The sequence below is a fragment of the Anser anser genome, assembly GCF_964211835.1.
Source record: "Anser anser genome assembly, chromosome: 2".
Taxonomy (NCBI): domain Eukaryota; kingdom Metazoa; phylum Chordata; class Aves; order Anseriformes; family Anatidae; genus Anser; species Anser anser.
This window is the reverse complement of record NC_139721.1, coordinates 120715449-120736175: the sequence shown is the minus strand read 5'-3', so window position 1 is coordinate 120736175 and position 20727 is coordinate 120715449. Positions and strand designations below refer to the sequence as shown.

The window sequence follows — 20727 nt, the reverse complement described above, 5'->3', positions numbered from 1 at the left end:
GATCAGGATAGATGCCTTTACATGAAATGTAATTGTATGACAGAAGGTGAGAAGTATTTTGCGTGAGGAATCAAGAGCTGCAGAGCTGGTGAGAGAGGATATGAAAGGGGATGGACAAGGAATACTAGAGCTGTACAGAGCGTCAGAGGTGTGGATGAGGCTTTAAATTTCTGATCAGGGAGCAAGAAAAACAATTGAGCTGCTGTGTGCTAGATATATGTGAGTGGGTACTGCAAATGATTTGAAAGGTATCAAGGGATGGAAGGTAATTCTTCTTATAGGATAATGAGTGGGACAGGAACTTAAATTAGGAATTTTAGAGATGATAGTGTAGAAGAGCACCCTTAGGGTGGGGTAAACAAGTTCTCTGGATATCCACAGTACCGGGAAGGAATTGAAATAGTAGGCAGTTTTGGAGACTAGTTATGGTATTAAGGGATCTGCCTTCTTACCTTTTTCCTAAAAAGAGTTTACATAAAGGTTTCTTGAAGCCTGAAATGTATTTTTGCAATTCTAATAGCCAAGTTCAGGATTTCCTTGTATGTACGTTGTTATAGATAATGTCTTGCACTTTATAGCCTTCTTTCTTCCTATCTGATCCAGAATTTTGTGGAAGTATTTAGTCATTCTTTTTTTCCCTTCTTTAACATAAACTAAATTAATTTGTAAGCGAGCTGCCCTTGAAGCCTCCAGATCAACGTGTTTTAAGACTATGTGAACAGTCCTTTTCAAAACCCTAAATAACACGGGCTGAATATGTGTATAAGTTCATCATTATACTTCAAAACCAGGTTTGATCCAAGTCTTGCTTTGTTTCTTGGTGACAGAAATATCCTATACATTTTGCTATAATTGGATGCTCATAAAGTTGTTGAAAAAGCAGTGCAGAGGCGTGTTGTAAGATGTACTTCTACCGGTGGCTTGACACTTGGTTTCATATGGACACGTTTATCGAGAGAGAGGAATACAGGGCTGAATTGGACTTTAAGACGCTTTAAGGTGGCCATGTCTAGTATACCTGTATTTGTCCTGTAATCTGATTAATGTTGCAGCTTCCTGATGTACGGGAATTCACAATGCCAGTGTATACCTTGCACTTGAAAGAGCAGGGTTTTTACTTCTCTGATGTGTTTGTGAAAAGAGTTGAAGAATGTTTTTATATGCTGTAAAAATGTACTGTTTCTTAATATATATGTATATATATAAAAACCAAAACAACAGCAAAAAAGCAAAGAAAATAAAACATTCCAAAACAATAAAGAACACAGCCTGCTGTTGAAATGCTGATGTCCTCGTGAAGACCTTCAGACACTGGGCAGATTCCTGGTAGTGGCCTGAATAAAAGCAGCGCTTTGAAAGGAGTAAATAGGGCAATCTGTTTATCCAAAAAAAGGCAAAAAGGGGAAAAGGAAAAAAAAGGGGGCGGAAAGACTTTTTCATTGACCATCCTGGAGAAATATTTCTGTTGCTGACTTCCTGAGATTGCTTAGGGAGGGTGCTGGACCCTGAGGTTCCAGAGTTCTTTTCAGGAGCATAGCAAATTCGGACAAAAAAAAACCACCAAAAAATGTTAGTATCACTGGGTTAAAAATGACATTCGCATTTACAGGGAGAACTTTGAGGCTGCAGAAAATGATGCCTACTAAACAAGAGCATGACCACCATTTGCAACTTCAGACACTATATTTTGTTGCCTATTACTTTTTTCTGCCTTTGGGGTGGTAGCTTTCTACAGTGAATCTGACAGCCCAGTCAAAATAATTCATAAGGCCAGTGATGAAAAGTACCGTTTACTTTTTCTGGTGTAAATAATCTTTGTCATTCTTCATCTGTCCTGATTTTTTCCCTTCTTTTTTTTTTGCTCTGTTTTCAGTATGTTTTTTTAATAATTATTCTTAACTCTCCAACTTAGTGTGCCTTATGTTCGTTGTTTAAAGAGCGTAACAAAAACGTAGTCTAAACATCATTGAAGAAATTCTGCTCTTAAATATGAAATATCTTTAAATATTCTTTCCAGATTGCAGAGCACCTCACTAAGGTAGGTTTTTGAACATAAGTGTCAGCACGGTAGAAAAGGCAAGACCCAGCAAGAGCAAGGCAGGCAGATAGACTGTCACGGGTTCAAATAAGCATATCCTTTCTGTCTGCTAGGAAGTTCAGGATAAAATTCTGCCAGATCATAATGCTTGAAATGGTCTTATGTTATGTTAGAGGCATTGTTCGGCATTGTTCTGCATTCTTACTTTAATGTAGGCTTCAGCATGTATCAGGTTAATGAAAAGAAACTTACCACCATTTTTCATAGAACAGGAGAATGTATACAGTTTTGGGTTCCATAACCAAAGACTTAATTACTGATGTCTTAAACAGGGTAGGAAGCAAACTCAGAGCTTCAGGGGTGTCTTTATGGCTCTATCCAATATCCTAGGTTTAAAATATTTTATTTACATCTAATGGTGTATCATTGCTGTTGAATAACAGCAATGAGTTGAATGGGTCTTCTGCTCTCTGGAGGGCTTTTTGTAATAGAAGCATCCACGTCTTATACTTTTGAAAACTATTCCTGCTGTCACTAGTTTGAAAATAAAAAGCATCTATGTGTATATGTGATGGATTTTTTTATTTTATACAATTAAAACGAGTTGAGAACGTTTAAGCCCTTTGTTGGGGAGTGAGGATGAACGAATCCTCCTGCTTTCAGCAAAGGCTGTTCTGTAAAAGTTGCTTCTGTTCAGTAACTGTGAAACTTTAGCAGTTTTAAAACAGAAAATGACTGTCAGATTTTTTGTTGTTGTTTTGGGGAATCTATCGTGTTCACTTTGCCTCCAAGTTTATGTAAATGCTAGTTACTGACTGTGCGTAAACTTTTGAGACGTTCATTGCTGGACAGAGAATAGTCATGTAAAATACAATCCCCAAAAATATTTTTTTGCAATTCTGTAGAAGGAAGAGATTTAACAGAGTTGATAATATTTGCTTTAGCTGGATTCTCCCAACAGAATAGGAAATCAGGTTAATAGTTCTGGTCTCATCTTTCTCTCTTCCGATCCTGTCTGTTTAGGAATCAATTCAGGAAAATTTGGCATGTGATAAAACTTTATTTTCCTTAAGTTAAATATACTAGTGCCGTTTCTTGTGGATAACTACTTACATATTCCAACATGCGTTTATGTCCCTGAGTTTCATTAGTATCTCCTTACTGCTATGGTTAGTGAAAGGAGTTCACAGTGGAAGGTTTTAAGTAAAAAAAAATAAAAATTAAAATGTATTGTCTCTGTGATGAAAACTGCTGGATTGCCATGACAGAATGAAATTTATTCTTTTCTAAATGATATCAAGTTAAGATTGGGAAATGGATGCAACGGCTCATAGGCGATTCTATTAGTGCAATCAAGTTCTGATCTCGTGGTCTTAATCAAGGCTTGTAGTTAACAAACGTATTTTCACTCCAAGGCACAAGCAGCGGTTGCAGTGCAGAGCTGTCCATTGCAGACGTGCTGTTGCTCATCTCCGTTTCCTGACATTGGAGTTGCAATGGCCTGGCTTGCCTGAAAACTAACTCAGCCACCCTAGCTAGTGAGGAGGGGGAGATGTGTTTCACATCAAGGGTAAATTGTAACAGTGGCTATAATTCCTTTATGAAGGAGGACAGCCATGTTCAATGTACATATTGACATCGCATTGTTGTGCATAAAGCATGGCTGGTTATGCTGCTGATTTTTGTAAGGGTATTTGGTCTTCTGTAAAAGCCACGTAGAAACCCTTGATCTCTGTAAGCATCTCTGAAGCATTCCTTTGAGCTATTTTTTCCTCCCTGTTTCAAATTGCTTCCATGTAGTTTGGGAGTCCCAATGATTTGCTTCTGCCTTCTCTAACATAATAAATGTCTGCAGGTTCTGTGCAGATGTGGACTGGCAGGATAGTAAGTGCCTTTCAGCTCACACCAAGTTTTGGTGGAAAGAAAGGGGGAAGGCAGTTGATGCCTTCTACCACATAACATATGAGACTCAGCTGGACACAGGAGTTACCACTTCAAAATTCAGGTAGAACTGTTGGGATTGAATGAAGGTTTTTGACTCTTATGGCTCAGATTACTTTTTTTTTTTTTCTTCACTGCTAGCAGCAGGCCTGAGCTCTGGTTGAAGACTGAAGAACAAATGAAACTGTTATCTGGAACTAGACTAATTTGCCATCTTCTTTCCTGCTTCATCACTTTTTTTCTTTTATCCCTAAATAAGTATGATACAGAAGTCTGAAATCATAGTATGTAGAAGAAAGCAGGCAAATAATCCCAACAGTATAAGCTTAAATTCTTAAATCTGTGACTTGCAACCAGCCTGCTGTACAAGAAAACAGATGTCATGCAATAAATTAATACTAGGCTGAATAATAAGCAAGATATATTGTTAAAGGGCTTTAATGCAAAGAAAGTGATTTCAGACTTTCATATGCTTGTTTTCTGTCTTTGTTTAAATGAGGCCCTTGCATGTGTTTTCTTTCCTTTATTCTTTTTTACACACGTTTGAGCTTTGTTGGGTTGAGAACTCAGTCTCTGGTTGGGCAGTTGTGATTAACTTATACTAAATAGGCAGCAGTAATGTGATTTGAGAATGAAAAGGATTCATTTCTTCTAAATGAGGGGAAAAACCCAAGGTTGAAGGAAATAGTTTACATAATCTGTAAACTAGTCAAGGAGCTGAATATTTATGCAGGTTGAAATTGACGCTTAGTTGCCCTCTAGGGGTTTTACATTAATACAGCATATGCTAGCTTTTGGGTGTTTTTTTCTTTCAGAATAAAGGTGGGAGAAATCTTTGGAAAACCTACATGCTGACAAATCTGTGGTGGTGGTGGAGGCATGTGTACATCTGCATTCAGCAAGTAAAGCTCGTTTAGTTCAGAACCCAGAGAATGGAGAAAAGATTTTTGGCCAGATTCTGATCTTAAAATTTCCGATCAGTGGGGGAGGTAAGCATGGTCATTTTCACAGTCCTTACAGAGAAGACAGGATTTGCCCCAAAGATCTTTCAGCCCTAAGCAGAGGTGGGAGACAAAAACTTGCCCAGGGCTGTAGTGGTTGCTGCTGAGGTCAGGGTGACCCTCAGCTCCTGCTTGCATCCTAGCTATTGAGTGCTGATGCTGTTCGAGTTCTTGGTGTCCTCAGTCTCCCCTGACTAGTGCACAGAGTCTTCTGCCACGTCTGGCCGTAGAGGAGCTGGAACCATGTTTGTGGACCCAGTGACTGAAACTGGTAGAGCTTCTGTCTTCCTTTTCTGTTGCTGTTACTGACCTTGTCATGTTGCTAAGCAAGCAGCTAACAAAACCTGAGTATTTATTGTTCATTGGGGTAGCATATGATATTTCCTAGGAGTTATCGTCATGCCATGGGAAGAAACATGACTGCAGTGGCTTAAACGAAAGCCATCTTAGTTTTCCTCGCCTAACCTTCTAATATTTCATTTGCCAATGGTTTTGTAGCAGATGCCTTGTTAGTACTTCTTCAAAGAATAAGATTGCTAAATAAATACTTTTAAGTGCAGTTGCATTTCTGATTAGGAAAACCACACTTCTGTGATTATTTTTGCTGTTTCTTTTGTAACAGTAGTGAGACTGTCTTACTCAAATCTTGTTGCATCAGAAACAAGATAACTGGAGCAGGCAGAGTAGGTGGAGTTAAACAAGCAACTGCGTCCAAGCTTGAGTATGCGTGCACGCAGCTGGAGGAACACGGGGCAGCCGGCTGTCAGAAGCTGGAGTACAGTCCACAAGGCTTCATTACACCAAAGTCTGGATTAGTTCCAGTACAGTCTATGGTATTACACTGATTTTTATGCCGTTTGCCTGTTAAGCATTACATTGAAGAACAGTTCCTCTTTTGGGGGGGGACCTCCATAGCTGACAAATAATTCCCGATGTGTTTTATTTTGCTTTGCAGTGTTGCCAAAAGCTTGTTTGTAAATCCTCTCTCTACAAGTATTTCATTTTACTGTCTTTGAAATTATAGCTGTGGCTATAGAGACATGGCCGTATCTCTTGATGTCTGCGTACAATCGGGTTTAAGCCCCATGTACACGTGAATTCTTTGCCCTCGTACCCCTTGGCTGTGACAGCCGGTAGTGGCACAGAAGCAGTTTCTTGGCCGAGCCTGCTGCCTGTTTGGGCCTGGCATCACGGCTTCCGTCTGCTGCTTCCTCGTCAAAACAAGTGAACCCACGAGCAGAGCTTTATGTCATCAGCTCTGCGTTTTCATCCTTCTCTCTGGCCCATGCCCAGTCTGCCTGTGCAGTAAATGCTTTTTGGAAGCCGTGCATCGGACCACAAGACATGTTATGTTGTGGGTGGTGGTGGTTGGTTTTGGGGTCGTTTTCCTCTCTTCCTGTGATCAGTTTCCCTCTTTGAGTAAACACCTGAGCTGCTTGCTGTCTTCTCACAAGCTTTTGCTCCAGAATGGTAACGGCTCTGTAAGTTGGTTGTAATAAGCTGCCTGTCTTGCATTTATTCTGAATAGCATTGGCCTCATCTGTTCACTTTAAAGTTGCTGAAAAGCTTGAAGAAAGCATGCGTTACTAGCTGTGGCAGAGTGTGTGGCGTGGGACAATTCCTGATAAAATGGAGAACCATGATCGCCCTTTTCCTGCAGGGCAAGTGGCAAACTCCTTGTGCAGCAGCTGGCTAACTTGCTTTGCTACCTGAGATCAAAAGTAGCTTAGTGAGCACCTTTTACCCCCAAACATTTGATGTCTTAGCCTGTAGCAGGGCCCATATGTGGCATATAGAGCAATGCGCTAACCAGGCCGACCAGTGATGGAGTTTCCTTAGCGTGAGAGCTTTGGTCACTGTTGCAGGAAAGTCTGTGAGCAAGTCTGTGAAGGTGTGGAAGCGTGGAAAAGCTGCCAGGCTCAGAGCAGTGCTCACAGCTCATGGAGAGTTTTCCGGGACCCCAGCAAAATATGGAGCTGTAATACTTTCTCACTTCAAACATCCTTTGTGCAGCAGTTTCAAAGGTGCAGGGAGAGTATGGTGGCTGGATTATTTGCTGTGCAATTTTAATAAGCTGGTTATCCCAGACAGCTTACTTAAAATGAGTACTGATGTACAGAACATGAAAGATGTGTGTTGAACAGTTCAAAATTTATAAAGCTAATGTATTAAGTAATACCAGATCTTGCTAAACTTTGATAGTATGCTTTCTTGTCACATTAAAACTCATCTCTTCAAAAGCCTGAAATGAATAGGGAAGCGTGACTTCCTACCTAGTCAGTGATGCACGTTCTTTTGAAATGTGGCCACCATTGCAGAAGGTCTTCAGTATAAACTTCAGAATACAGAAACACCAGAAAAGTTTTTTTGCAAAAAAAAATGTGCTTCTGGTTCTGTTATCCTTAAAACACTGAATAGTAAGTACCTCATCCAACACAAATGCTTCCCACACCTCCACACCAACATACACTGAAGGCTACTAATTAAAAAAAAAAACTTATTTTGCAGTATATATTTAGTCTCTTTTTTTTTTTCTTAAGTACATGGTAGTCTATTTTGGAGGTGTTAGAATGATGGTTGGGACAGATCATAGGAAGAACTGTTATCTGTTAGGGAAGGTCACTTGCTCCTCGTAAGGAGCACAAGTGTACTAATCTCTGATATTGCATCCTTGTTGGATTAGGCAGCACGCTGCAATTTTGGCCCCATTCTGTATGCCCTCACCCTCCAGCTGAAAGCCTGAAATCAGTTTCACTTTTCCTTAAAGGATATTTTGTTTTATTCAGAGGAGGAAGTAATAATAATAAAATCGGTATTTGAACTTTGAGTTAAAATCGTATGGCTGGAAATGTAGCGAATTGAACTGCGGGGGGGCATCTCCGAAATGCATCTGGGAAACAACGTGCTGTAAGCTGGAGCTGGTGCCGTGGTGGAACAGCTGTGTAATTGCCTCCCTGCCAGTTACATAAATGACCTGCTCTATCTCCACCGTGTGGTCGAAGGACACTACTGCTACTTCTGCCTGGCAGTGAGTCTGTCTTCTTTATAAATAGATCTTTTTATTTAAATGCAGAGTTCAGCTAAGGAGTCAGTCACTGTGGGACAGAGGGAGGGGGATGTTGTTGCTTTTAATCATCTGTTATGCTAACTTCTCAGCTGTCCCTGCGTGGCTCAGCAGCTCCTGCAGGAGAAGGGAGGATGAGCAGCGGCGAGGCTGCTGCGTACTGCTCAAGTTGGATGCACTCGTTTAGATAGGAGCAGGCAGTGACAGACAGTAGCCATGGGGGAACTTGCATTTGTTCCAGTTCTGCCTCTTCCAGCGCCTGGTATGGTAACGCTTGATGTCAGGGATACTTACGGCAGGCTGGGAGGAAAATTAGATCAAGGCCACCTTAAAGAAAGCAGTTGTTGAAAACCAGTGTCGTTTAACTGGGTGGCTGTGCTTGCTGGGCATGGGTTACCCGGAACTGTGTGTGTATGCAAGGCAGTGCTTGCGCTTGACAAGAACATTCCTAAAGCAAGTATCTTCAGTAGGCAGATCATCATTTACCCAAGTAAACTGTTTCACAGCAATGTATTTACTTTGCTTAAAAGGATTTTTTTTTCTTTAAATTTCAATAGGAGGAAAAAAAAGAGGTCTGCTTGCCTTGAAAAGTCTGCCTGAATCTGCCCGGCAGTTTGTTGTCTCTGAGCACTTAAATCTCCCTTGCCTGAGAAAGCACAGTCACTGTAAAGCCTCACACATAGTAGCCGTGCCCTTGCAATTTCTTCCATCTTCATCTTTCTGAGGACACAACCCTCTTCTCTGTAATGCTGTGCTCTGGGTGTCTTGCTTAGCCAGGGGTGGGAGGGCTTTGCCTCTTAGCTCTTCAAGAGCTGGCTTGCTGGAACTTCCCACTGGTGCTGCGGTGCTGTAGCCCTCTGTTTGGGGCACAACACGAATATATGTATGCATTTGTATGCATATACACTTACAGATAAGTGTGTATACACACAAAAACAACAACAAAAAAAGCTGACAAATCTGGAAATCCAGGACGAGAGATCAGGCTCAGGTCAAGCTAGTGCCTACAACTCCAAACTAACAAGTAGGTATTTTTAAGTCATCATCTTTGCCAAAGCTCTGTTTGCTGTTTAAGTCCATGTTCTGTTGAAGTTCTAGAGAATAAAGGCATGTTATTAAAAAAAAAAAATCATGTCTGTCACAGCATTTCATCAACATTCAGTAGTCAGAAAGTACTATCTTACATTTGAAGGTGTACTTTTTTTTAAAAAAAAATCTTTTCTCTGGCTTTCTGGTTACTTAAGAAAACATTTTCACTGGTCAAGTTTCATTTGTACATTTGGAGTTCCTATTAAACAGAAAACTAACTTCAACTTTTCCACCCCTCATCCCACAAAGTTGTTTTGATCAGACCTCATGCATGCAGTAGTAATACAGAAAGGTAGAATGAGGAGAGCAGCGGGACTAATAACTGCTGAAAATGCCATGAGATCGCATGTGTACATATATAGATGTGTGTATATATGTATTTCACAACTCTGATTTTAACTCTAATTAGTGCAACATGGTGTGGTTTTGTTATCAGTTTAAGTAGTTGTCTATTTTTCAGTTGTACTAATTGTGCTGGCTTGAATTACTGTACCTGGCTGTGTCTTCCTTGGTCTTTTTGTTTAAAGTGAAACAATTTGCATCTTTTTTACACTTGCTGCTTTTCAGTTTCATTCAGTCTCTTAGTGCTCATTGTGAAATTTGGAAGAAAAGGCCCCAACAATCTTCTGTGAACTAGCGTTAGATGTCTGGGACAGACAGAAGTTCTTCCCTGCTGTTGTTTGGGGCAGTGCCTTACTTTATGGTTTCTGGCTGTACCTCTGGCAAACATCCGCATTCTCAGTCCAAATGCGAACAAAGTTCAGATGTCACAACATGGGCAGTGAGTCCAGGGAGAGAGGTTTCCCCAGTACGAACCCGTGCATCGTGGGAATGGGACTATGTCTTTGTCATGCACTGCTTTACCGATTTTATTTATGGAGAGAAGAGGACTCTGGAGAGTCTTTACGGGACTATTTATGGAGAGAGAAGAGACTGCTCCAGGGGACACTTACATTATGATGTATTTAGGAGACGAAAGCTTTGAGGACTGTTGCTACCAAGTGAAGGGCTATTGGTACAGCTGTCTGGGAGGCTTTTGGGCTTGCCGTTTGGGTACACGTCGCTTGTTCACACAGCACTGTTTTCATAGCTACGGAGCCAGCCTGGATTATTGTTCTGGAAAACTTCAGCTGACTCCACAGATAATCTCCTGGTGCTGCCACTACTGCTTATCTGCTGCCCTGAGGCTTCTCAGAGCAAGTAACCGGGTCGTTTGGGGAGGGAGGGACAAAACCAAGCACCTTTAATCTACATGGAGCGCCTCGTGCCTCTCCTGCATCCTGCTTTGGCCTACTGCAGCTACGCCAAAGAATTGTCAGGGAAGGAGCGGCAATACAGGCGGCTCTTCCACATCCAGCCGAGGGATACTTTGAGGCCAATTAATTTTTTGCAGCAGGATTTTGAAAACTTGCTAATGAAAAGGGAATCTGTGGTATGACACAACCACGACTGCAGCGGTTGTGACTTAAGCAGTTGAGACTTGGACCGAGGCAAGCTGGAGACAGGCCTATGTTGAAGGAATACAAGCTAACATATGGCTTTTTGGTATTGGGCTGTTTTTTTTGGTCTTTCTTCCTCCTCTTCTTTCAGAGGCTTGTCAATGTAGACCTACTGTGCAAGTGGTTGTAAGTGTTTTGAAAGGCATGTGAGGAGTTTGTGCTTCAAGGTACAAGCCAAGCTTACAGTTGATAGGGGTTAGGAAGAAACTTCACTTGAGAAAATGCTATGCCATAATGTAGACTTTCTGGCACCTTTTTTTGAAGCAGCTATTACTGACTTCTGAGAAAGACAGTATGCAGGACGACTGGGCCCTCTGTCTGATCCAGTATGTCATTTTCTCATCTCTAATTGTAAGTGTCCCCTGAAGCAGAGTCTTCAGATTTGTTTCTAGGATATTGGTAACACATTTTCTACCCCAAGGCAGTGTGTTTAGAGAAACAGTTTCTAATTTGGGGGAAACTACTCTTCCTCTGCATGTCACAGTTCTGCTGTCTGCCTTCTTGACAGCTCTCTTTTGCTGTCTGTTTACCTCTTAAAGATTAGTGACTTTTCACCATTTTGTAGCAGAGCTCAAGGTACGCGGTGATGTATTGGAGGATCCTGTCTGCACTGTATATTTTAAGACAAAGCTGGTTTTCCATGGTGATCTGGAGAAGACTGGTCAGGAGGAGATACCTTTAATGTGGTGAATGTCCCTTCTCTAAGATCCCTGGGTTCCTGGAACTGTCTCCCCTTTCTAGTCCTGCAGCGTGTACTACAACCCATGGATTATCTGCCCCAGTACAGAGCTGGCAGCATGCTGGAGCTGGAAAAGCTGAAATGGAGCAGCTTTTTTGGGAGGTGGTGATGGGCAGGAAAATGGAAAGTATATGACTATATGTTGTATCAGATGAATATTTGTGGAGACAAAGTATTTGATCTGATAACAGGTTCACTTGAAAGAATCAAGGTTATTTTATGTCAATTTTCTCTTTGCCCTATATAAGATGCATTTAATTATTTCATGCTATCTCCCTCTATTCAAATTAATCTGAGTCTTATATATATTGTTGCTCAAATTAGAATAATTCTTTAATCAGCTGTGTTATTCTGGTCTACTATGGCTTGCATAGGAAAGCTTCTCCTGGCATACTGACGATGCACGTATTTTATTTGTTATTGTAATTTAAAAGTAAAATCAGAAATATTGATTTCTACTTGACTGGAGAGATGATTTAGTTTGAATATCAGACTGATCTTAATCAGGTGAGAATTAATTGAGTTGGAGGTATTAGATATTCAGTGATGTTAACTGAACCATGATCAATCTACAGAGAAGCTTTCTTTTGTACGGTGTTAGAAATATCAAACAGCTTGTACTCTACTAAGTAAAACAATCTTCTCGTGTTCATCCTACTACTTCCTCTGGCTCATTAAATGCACCAGTAATCTATCCTCTGCATACTGAATAATCTTCCAAGTAACAAGCTAAGAAATCACAATTTAATACAAAATTAAAAGCACAATAACTTCACCATAAAACGTCGCTGATAAAGTTTTGTGTCACTTTAATGATTTTGTACAAACTTTATAAACATAGGTTGTAAAATCTTGTCCTCGTTTACGTTTTAATAGAACTGTTTCTTCCTCTTCCTACCATCGACCCCCAAATCCCTACTGTGCTTGGAAATCTTTTCTCCACCCAGTGGTAGAGCTCAAGGACTGATCCAAACCTTGGATAAAACTATTTCCTTTTGTTTTTGTAAGGGAAAAAAAAAATACCCCAGGAGTAGAACATAAGGCTGGTCTGGATCATGATACAAGCTTTTTTTTTTTTATTTTTTTTATTTTAAGAGTGTGATAGCAGTATCATAAGTGTTGAGAAAATATAAATGGTGAGATAACACCTCTGTAGGACTTTCTCTTAAGTAGTAAAATTGTAAAGTCTTTAAATAAACTAGAGCCAGACCCGAGAGGATCAATTTATCTTGATAATGGGGAATATTTCATTTATTTTATGTACAAGAACATGTGCAAAAAAGATACACAATGATGATTGATAAGTGGCAGTTCAATATTGTATTAATTGTACAACGTTTTGCAAGATGAGTGAATAGCAAAGTGCTGGGTATTGTTATGAGTCTGCAAAAAAAAAACAACACCTTCAAAAATGGCTTTTGTATTGTAGTTTATACAGTTAAAAAAAAAAAAATCCCTTAGCATTGTTTTATCACCAGTTTCCATGCTGCTGGTTGTCTGGTGATAACTCACAAATGCTTTTTGTTCTTCTCTTGCTTTGCATGTGGAAGGCTTTCATGTTTGCCTAAAGCCATAAATACCTGATTAAAAAAAAATAAAAATTAAAGTTTAAAAAATAAATGCTATGTAAAAACTCCGTGCAAATACAGTCTGTTTGCTGGTTGCTCTCCTTTATTAAATCACAGAAAATCAAAACTTTGATTATTTTTAATGTTTGAGATGGAGCGTTACACTTTTTTTTCTATTAAGTCATCTTTTCTTTATGTGTTTGTAACCGAAATTTCTGCAGCAGTCTGACATGCAGATGCTGCCATTTCATTTTGCATTCAGCACAGGGAAGAGACCAGCAGCCTACCTATATATACGTGAGGGTTGGAGGGGGTGGTGGTAGGCTACGTAAAGAACCTTTGCGTCTTAAATACGGTGTTGCATTTTGTTTGTCCCCCATTTATGTGTCTGCAGACACTGAGATGTTGAATTTAACCACATCTGGTTTAACGGGGTTGAAGAAAATCATTATATCGCAGAATTGTGACAAGTTATATCAGATGCTGGCTTGGCCCTTCAGGTCAAAATCCTGCAAATTTTTATTTTCATCATACAGAAGCAAATACTTTTTGAGCCTATAAATACGTTCTAACAGAAAAATGGGCAGTACCCTCCCTTTTATTTCTTATTTCTTTTTTCTTTAAATTTAGAATTGTATGTGGTGGTGAACCTCCACTAACCTTGTTGTAACTAACTTTCTGGTAATGCATCTGACCTTTCAAAGTTTGAAAATCATCTCTTCTAATGTGTTGAATATTGCATGTGCCTCTCTGCCTGCTCGGAGGGATAGGGATATAATTTATCCAGCCTTTACTCTGAGATAAGTGAACTATTACCCAATTTCACTTCAGTTTCCATCTGTTTCTCATAATATCTTGTAGTCTAGCTATAAAAAATAATTAGAGGGGGGAAAGCTATTCAGAATTACTAAGGAAAAAACATTCTTTTAAAATCCTGACTATTTTTTAGCAAAGATTTATAAGGACTGTAAAGATTTTTGTATACAAATGTCTTCACTGTGTCAATCTTCTAGCTTTCAAAGAAACCTTAATAAAAAGAGAGGTCTGTAACCTAATGCAGTTCTTAATCAACCATCAAACATACTAAATAAGAGCCAGACATTCAAGAGTAATTCTTCGTGCCTCCAACATTATTTCTATAGAATTTACAAACAGAATAAATTTTAATAAACAAAACCAAAGTTAGCTGAGACACCTTGAGCAATAGTTTTAGAAGGGTTTTAAAAACTACTTCTGTTTTCCTGTGACCTTACGTGTGCCAGGACCTACAGAGCAGCTGTTCTTCCCTGTGTTTTCTGTGCCCTGATTTTTGAAGGAGCTGTAGTTGGGATAACACTGCCCTTCGATCCTCGGCATTTGGAGACCTGGAGTCGGTCTAAGCTAAAGAGGGGTCCACAGCCAGTTTCCACTGTAAGTGCCAGGCACCTGCGGGATCTGTCCTTATCTGCGCATAGACTGATTAGTGATGGACGTACACAGCTACCAGAGCAGAGCTTTATCAGAGTTCACTCTGAGGGGCTCAAGCTTATGTTTTCCTTCCAGCAAGGCATTTTCACTCCATCCCTCATTTTATTTAGCTTGTGTTGCCTCTTGTTCTGCTCCTCAGCTAGTGCTGCCCATCAGCTATGTCAGCTGTGAATAGAGGCCAAGCTGCGTTTGAGTTTCCACGTTCAGCAGCTTTCAGTGGTAGGGCGAGTATTTAGGAAGTTAATACCATCATGCCTCTCTTAAAGCATGTTGAGAGGAGGGAGTACTTGCAGCATGCTGGCTGGAGATGCCTGGCTGTTTGAAAGGTGAGCTATGCAAATAATAATGCACTGTTTGTCTGGACTAGTCAAGCACAAAATAACTCCCAGCAGTGTAGAATGATGAGTATTTTAATTGTTCTCTCTTGATTAAATCAAACACTGTCAATTTTGAGATAATTTTATTAAACTTTTATTGTTTGTTTGAAACATACTCCATTTCTTTGTCTTGTTGCAGCCTGCACTGAATTTGCAGGCTGACCCAAATTCACATCTAGGTTCGCCGCTACCTGAGGTTCTGTTGTGGCAAGGAGAAAGAAAATGGTATTTCGCCACACGAGCTTGTAGAGTCATGGAAAGCTACTTGCTAAAGTTGTAAAGGTGGATTGTGCGCGCGATTATTCAAAGACCAATTCTGCTCTGAGAGCAATTGTTCTTTGTATTGCAGGCGGTATCAGGAAACGGGCTCGTTTGGAGCTCGAGGCTGGGGTCCCCAGAGCCCTGATTTCTGCTGGTAGCTGTTAAAATGCCCAACTACAATGGGTTTGTAATCAGATCCTGCGTACCCGCTCCTTTTGTGGTGTGTCGCTCTGCGCCCTGAAGTTTTGGTCTACAATGCAGGCATTGCCCGAGTGAGGAATGTGTGGTGATGGTCAGATTACGGAGATGGAGATGAATTCTTGGTTTGAGATGATATCTGGAGCTATTGTGTGCTATTTGTGAGATTATTCTCCAGGCCAGTAGTTGTGATACTTTGTGCTGATCAACAGCGAGATGCTTTGTTTCATGAAAGAGTTGTGAGCAAGACTGAGCATGATTAAAATTAAAACAACGTTCTCCAGGCTCCTGTAAGGTTTCTGATAAACACAACTAAACCTGTCTTGCACCGCAGTCCTTACATGGCTGTCAAAGGGATTTTAAAGTGCTGGAAATGAGAGAAGTATGATTTAAGGTTTGTGTGCTCGTAAGGGGATGCCTGATACCTTTCATCCTGCTCCTTTTTTTCCTCCACTGTTAAGCATCAGCGCTGCTGAAGCTGGATAGCTGGAAGCAGTTTTATCACTTCGTAGCAGTGCTTTTTACGTGCCTGACCGTGCACCGCAAGCGGGGCCTTCTGGAGCGGGGGAATGCTTGCAGCTGCAGCTCAGGTTTTGTTCACGGGGACATCACGCCTTGAGCCAATCAAGGCTGCTGAGCTAACAAGTGAGAGGGACCTCCTGTTGTCTTCGGTGGTTTTTTACTTCACAGCTTCCAGAAGGAATGATTACTACAGAAAAACAGCACAGCACTTAAGGAAGTGCCTGTAGAGAGCAGAAATCAAGCTGGTCACTAGCTGAACCATGATCTTTCAAAGACTTCTGATGTTTTTTGCAGAGAAACAAAGGGCATTTTTAGAAACGTGATAATAGGTATGATTTTCTGAGGTGCTGATGTAGGGACATTCAATGTTAAACACTCCAGGAAACAACAGAAAAAAATGTTAGAGTCACCTTTAAAAGTTGAATAAACGTTTTGATAACGTAATAGCATGCTCCCCATATTGTTCTGAGCTTACACTACTTCATAAGCTTCAGCTGTTTAGAGGTGTCCTCAAAATTGTACGTGTATATTGGGGTGATTTGGGGTATAAAACCAAAATATGCACCAAAGGAGGTCTGAGAAATTGAGCACGGTTGTTAATAGGTACCTTTGAGCACAGGTTACTGTGTCTTTCCAACTAGTAATTAACCAGTTAATGCTTTTTTTTTTTTTGGCATACTTTGATCTGGTACATTTTAAAGTGGAGCGTTGCGGTGCGACCAGTGTGTAACGCTAGGTGCTGTGTGTGTTGAAGTGCTCAATGGTAACGTGTTCAAAATAGGTGGTAAGACATCAGGTCCTTGGAGAGTTTTGCCAAGATCTAAGTTTGGCAGGGTAAGGACACAACACGGTCATTGAGACTTTGAGCAGACACAAAAAGGTTAAGGGTTTTTTGGTGTTATTTATTAAAAGCCTAATACAGCCATCTGCCGGCAATAAAAATCATGGGTTGAGATTAAGACATGGGGGGGGGGAAGGCAGAGGGTGGAGGTGACAAGGCCAAATCCTGCTCCACCTCCAGGCCTCGCAGACATGCTTGGGGGGAGCCCAGGTTGAGCTGGGAGCCGCAAACAAAGCAAAACAAGGAATGGGTTCCCAACTTCGCATGGGCAGGCAGGTGTTCAGCCACTCCCAGGAGATCAGGGCTCATCATGCATGTAACAGTTTCTCGGGAAGATAAACACCATAACTCCCAATGTCCCCCTTTTCTCCTTTCCCCCTACTGCTGAGCATACTCCGTGTTTGCTTGCACCGTGTGTAAACATAATGGATGTACACAGCGAGTGCAGATGCTGTTTTCCCTCCGTATCATCGTGAAGTTTTGGTGTTACTGGATTAGCTCTAAGTTTTACTAAGGATACGTAAGAATGTAGCAATTTTTGTCTGTCCTGAACTTGTTGCATAGTAGATAACTACCAGGAAGAGCTTGGAAGAGAAGTCGTAGATGTAACTCTGGAAAGGGACCTGGTAGATCTGACTTTGTTCTTGGCTCGGTGACTGGTTGATCTTGGACAACTGGCTTTCTCTCTCTGCTTTTCTTTTTCCACCTGATGCTTACTAACGTAGACTCCTTTGAACAAAACCCTCTGAAATCTTCTGGTAGGAATAACAGCTCACTCTTACCTAGTTTATTATTTAGTGAAACATCTGTACAGGGTGCTGGTAACAATGAGGCATAATTTGAGTTACTCCCAGATGCAAAACACAGCCGTAACCATGACTTTCCTTCCCCCTCCCAGCCCCCCAAACTATGTGTGTTTCAGCGTCTCACTGACTTGCTCTGGAAGTCTCGAGGCCCTCAGACTGTGTACTTCCACTTCACTGAGCACAAGGATGCCGGAGTGTTTCTCTTGGGAGGAGGCAGATGATTGTCTCTCCTCCCTTTTATATTCTTTTGTTCTGAAATGCCACAGACCGTGATCCCAGGAACGTTGAAGATCGTCAGTATTTTCACAGACAATGCTCCTTGCGTGTCCCTTTGGACTTTGAAGAATCTCTGGGGTGCAGAACACCTGAAGGCCCCACACCACACAGAAGCCAGCAGCCCTCCTTGCAGCACTGGGGTGCCGTAGAGGACAGCCTGGCACTGTGGGCTGATAAACTGCTGGCTTTTCCCTTGCGCTCCTGGGAGAAGAGGTTTTTTGGAACCTCCAGGAGAGAATCAGGATCTGTCTTACTTCTTATCCCAAGGAGGTGACTGCCAGTGGCATTCCTTTGCGATATTAGTTGCTGTCAACATTGCTGCACTCTTAATTTGTAGATACCAATGTGCTTCAACAATTTCAAAAGCTTTCATTGTAGAGGAAATGCTAACAACCCTGGCTTTACCTAGCTGGTCATTCTTCTGTTTGCTTTGCTGTGATAGCCCTGATGTCTCATGATGAAAGGTCGGCGTAAGAATTATGGATTTGCTGCAAGAATAGCTTCAGAAACTTGTTGGTATTAGCAACAGCAGTTTTGTGTGTGAACGTGTTATATGAGGGGAGAGAATCCTAATTGAAATCTGTTGCTAAACAAGTGAAAAAGACCCCTCACAAACAGCATGAGACTCCAGGCCAACGATGCTTGTATTAAAAATTAAGCAGGTCTGGTTTGTGAGTCCCTCCAGCCCTGTAGAATAGTATACACATACAAAGAGTTTATAAATATTTTTTATATTTATAGATATTATATCTAAATAAAACAATTATAAAAATTGAAATAATGTAAAAAATATATTTTTATATTTTCCTACCAATTTTCATTTCCTCTAATTTTTTTTTCCATAGCATTTACTAAATGCTGTAAAGAAACCGGTTTTCTTATGGTGGTGAAGTGTCGGAAAGAGAACACAGCACTGAAGGATTGCCTGGTTGGCTAGTAAGTCCCTTGTGAGCTTGTTTTGCTACATGTTTTTGGCTGTACTAATCTAAAATTAAGTACTAAATCTTCTCAGAAGGGTTTTGCTTGTGAGCTGGGTGGTAAGTTCCTGAAAATTGGATCTTTGCTATAGAAGAAGATGGGGTGGTCTGGGCTTTACTTGAGAAGGCTTTATTTCACTAATAAAGCTGTTCCATGGCTAGAAAGACTTTATCATTTCAATGGTAATGGAGCCAGGGTTTCAGCTCAGGTGAGACATTGCCCTGTATGCACCCTGCTGAATTGCATATGCGGGGATAGGGAGGAAGCAGTAGAAACACCTTTGTATTCTGTTCATATTCCTTTGTTGAGACAGAATAAGTTCATTTTGATTTTCCTTCTTGAACTGTCTTTCGCTATTTCGTCTCTGCTCTGAAAGTATCCTGCTGCTGCTGTGAACAGCACTAGGAGAAGTTGTTAAGGTATTAGAGGGGCTGACCTAATGCCACCCACACCTAATGCCACCCACAGTGGCTTGAAATGTCTCGTCTTGAGGTCCCAGTTTACCCCCACTGCCACCGGCCTGAAGTGATTCTTGAATGTCTTAGTGTGAGGGTTACTGTTTTTTGAGCTTGATGTGGGTATAGGTGGATTGTTTTTGGGTGGAATGCATGTCCTGCCCTGTTAAAGGCATTTAACATGAACCTCTGCTTTAAGGTAGGGGCAGTTGGTCTCAGATAGTTGGGAATTGGTGGAAAAACCTCTGCAGCTAGGCAAGTGTTCAAACCAAACTGCAGCAAGAACTTCCTGGAGTTTCTCAGTTTTATGGGTCTATACATCCATGTGGTAAATTCTGCCTTTTTAAAAAACAAACCAGCACAAAAAACAAACAGGCACAGTGGAAAAATATTTAGTGCTTGAATAATTCTATTTAAAGTTAGAAGTAAAATGAATTAAATATAATGATCCAAGGCCCTACGTGTTTACTGTTGAAGCTATAAACTTAAACCTGTTCCTATGAAATCCAGAGTAGTTGTTCAGGTATAAAAATACCCCTGTTATCCACTAGCTTCTCATACTGAGGAGGCCTAACTGCAAATAATGAGGAATAATATGGCTTTATTCAAACATTAGAAGTATTTCCCTTTATCTACTTTCTGTATGGTTTCAGTGCATAAGCCTGAAAAGGACTATGCCTCGAGAGAGAGCACTGTTAGAAGAGAATGCAGACCAACTCAGTATTTAGGCTTCAGGAAGATGAGTTTCACTGCTTCTGTGCTTTCTAAAACAAACAAAGAAACCAAAACAAAACACACATTATTGAAAGCAGACAAATTTCTGTGCGTGTGAAAGGAAGATCAGTTTGGAGTGCTATTCATGTAGTATCTGTTCCATATTCCAAGATGTAAAACAGTATTTTGTTTGTCTTGTAGCTATTCTGATCCGTCATTCTATGAAGAATGCAAAACAGAATATTTGAAGCAAAGAGAAGAATACAGAGCAACTGGAATTAAGAAAAAGAAACAGAAGATTACTTCAAATATATAATTAAAATTTAAAATGAACTTTTCAAATTTTATATCCAACTTAACTTGATTTAAACATTTCTTATAAATCATAAGTACTCCTGTGTGGAATTTAGCTGAAATTCCCTACATAAGATGTAAATAAAATCTCTGAACTTGCAAGGTCTACATCTTTTATTTTCTGGAATAAAGGCTATCACGCATGCTCTCATGGTTTGCAAGAGAAATTACAAAGGTCCCCTCCAGACCTGAGACGTTGTTACAAGCTTTAATTTCTGAAAGGCTGTTTGTTATTTTATCTAGTTATATGTGACAGGCTACATAAAAACTTCAGGGTGAATAATTTAAGCTATATAAAATGGTTTTAAATGGGGTCTATACTGAAATTGGTGTATTTTCTCATCTGAGTTGAGGGTATAGGAAAATATTCCTGATGTTCTTGCAAGAAGGGCAGCAAATGCAGAAGAGAAAAGCTCCTTGGACCAATTTGCTTCACCATTTTCATGAAAATGTTGAGTCATGTGAGAGCCTGATAGTACTTCCACGTGTGCTATGACTCACAGTTTGAGTCTGCATTGTCAGAAGAGAGGGCTGCCCCG

The 20727-nt window shown here is 40.6% G+C and overlaps 1 protein-coding gene across 1 annotated transcript in view; it reads left to right on the top strand.

Moving 5' to 3' along the window:
• CMC1 (C-X9-C motif containing 1) overlaps window positions 1-20287 on the top strand; it is a 41375-nt gene extending 21088 nt beyond the window's left edge. Inside the window, exons 3-4 of the mRNA XM_083824291.1 lie at window positions 18533-18623; window positions 20036-20287. Of these exons, the coding sequence (XP_083680417.1) occupies window positions 18533-18623; window positions 20036-20150 (206 nt within the window). The 3' untranslated portion in view covers window positions 20151-20287. The remainder of the gene's footprint in view (window positions 1-18532; window positions 18624-20035) is intronic.
• The last annotated feature ends 440 nt before the right edge of the window (window positions 20288-20727 follow it).